The 2,009-nt window shown below is 37.2% G+C and overlaps 1 protein-coding gene across 1 annotated transcript; it reads right to left on the reverse strand.

The window, feature by feature from the left end:
• Positions 1-80: 80 nt before the first annotated feature.
• Positions 81-1,797, reverse strand: LOC107057843 (probable mediator of RNA polymerase II transcription subunit 26b). Its single transcript, XM_015302888.1, has 7 exons — positions 1,736-1,797; positions 1,274-1,326; positions 1,068-1,188; positions 958-985; positions 658-872; positions 486-576; positions 81-394 (listed from the first exon to the last, which is right to left on the reverse strand). Exons 4-7 carry the CDS (start codon positions 971-973, stop codon positions 288-290), a joined length of 429 nt encoding a protein of 142 aa, XP_015158374.1. The 5' UTR covers positions 974-985; positions 1,068-1,188; positions 1,274-1,326; positions 1,736-1,797; the 3' UTR covers positions 81-287.
• Positions 1,798-2,009: the final 212 nt, after the last annotated feature.

Raw genomic sequence — 2,009 nt, forward strand, 5'->3', positions numbered from 1 at the left:
TGACAAATGCACCCATTCGTATAATAGATGTGAAACTATGCAATTCAGGGCATTTCAATGAAAGAAACAAAATAGGGCAGGCTAATGTTCAAAAAAGTCGAAAAATGGGGGTACAATTCAGGTCCTTCAAACAGGAAAATGTATAATTTGGACAACATTTCAAAACGCGCACCTCTCCTAACTAGACGAGATCCACTATATCTTGAGTTATTAGCTGATACCATTGACACGAGTCTTCACTGACGATGCTCCTCCACAAGATTGACTAGTAAAGGCGAAGAAATGATTCATTGACGCCTATTTACCAAAGGCCTATTATGAGGCTTTCTAATGCCACGGCCTTGCTTGGGTATGTCCTTCAACTTCATTACTTGAACAGTCCTCTGCCTCTTTGCTGAAGAACAATCAATAAGGAAATATCATCACATGTTTTGTAGTGCACGATGAGTTATTTAAGTCTACGCGCTATAAGAAACCAAACTAACCATTTTCAACTTCTTGGTAACACTCATGGAGCTTTCGCTTTGTGGCCTCAAGTTTCAAATGTTCTGCATCCTCATCGGGGCATTTCAGTTTCTGATACAACAAAATGATGAACTGTTAGTTAGAAATCGAAGCTTTACATGAACTAGAAATTGACACCCTTCGAGCACTCACGTTTTGTTGAGTAGGCACAGGCCTTGTTTGAATTTTTCTTTGGTCAGATTTCTCCTGGAGTTTCATTTCATGATCATTGTTGAGCTTCTGTTCGAGTGTTGGCTTAGTTGGTCTTCCACGTCCTGAGTTGCCTCCGGGAGGCTTATTTGGTTTGACAAGTACTGAAGTTTGTTTCTTTTCTTGCTCGTCCTTTTGGCCCACGCTGATTATAACATCTGAAAGAAAATCCACGATTAGATGAAGAATCGAATAGAAAAGACTAGATTTGAAATTATTATAAGGACAAAAGTTTCTACTCACTTCCATCATCATCCATGCCATCAAAGATCTACATTTAATATATAAATGATTTCAATCATGAAGATAAAGATAAATGATTTTGTCGAAGAAAGGTAAGACGTTAGGCATACTTGTGACAGCTCGATTGAAGTTGTCTGCGTAAAAAGGAAAGTATGTCGTCCAAGGGTGGGACAGGAAGTCCTCCGTCTTCTTCATCAACAACGAATGCTTTCGTGGACTCAGATTTCCTTTCTGTACCAATAATTTCACAACTCACCACATTAGACTTCAATAATGACCTTAAACATAGAATACAGAACACTAAATTTTGGAGGACCTGTTAATGTTGCTCGAGCATCCATCCACTCTTGTAACATTTCAATCCATCCCCTGTGATGCATGAGAAATGAATAAACACAACGACACTCGTTTACCATATCCATCCAGTCTAATTTAAGTCATTGTAAGGGAACAATCAATGTTTCTACACAACGACAGTTTCTTATATAACCACAATCAAACACAAAAAGTCACGGTTAAGTGCACAAAGTGGTGAAACTAGGTATATGCTCCGATTACTTAATAGTACTGAAAACTGTACATATAAGGTAAGGACATCATCACACTCCCTGTAATATCCACGCTAGCATGTAAATTAATAGAAAACGATATGAAAATCCAACAAAAGCTGCAAGTGATGACAAAATGGTGCGATAACTCAAAAAGAAATATTGTTCAAAACTATATTAAATGAAGCATCATGTCGTAGTTCAGCAGCAATAAAGAAAGAGTGACATACTTGACCATCTTCCTGACCAGACATCGAATATTTTTTGAGTTGTGCCATCTGAGAGTATTAACATACTTCCCAATTTCTGTGTTCTGATATAAAAATATATACGTTGAGTACGAATTGCTGATAAAAGAAATTGCAAATCAAATCTATACATTGGTAAAAGATCAAACCTGCAGAATCTCCACGGACAAAGCCATCATTTGAAGCCTCTTTAAGCTCTTATATATATTCGAATCAGACTGTCAAAAGAACATAACACTATCAAAATCTTACAACT

This window comes from Solanum tuberosum, unplaced genomic scaffold (genome assembly GCF_000226075.1).
Source record: "Solanum tuberosum cultivar DM 1-3 516 R44 unplaced genomic scaffold, SolTub_3.0 scf00379, whole genome shotgun sequence".
In the NCBI taxonomy this organism is placed as follows: domain Eukaryota; kingdom Viridiplantae; phylum Streptophyta; class Magnoliopsida; order Solanales; family Solanaceae; genus Solanum; species Solanum tuberosum.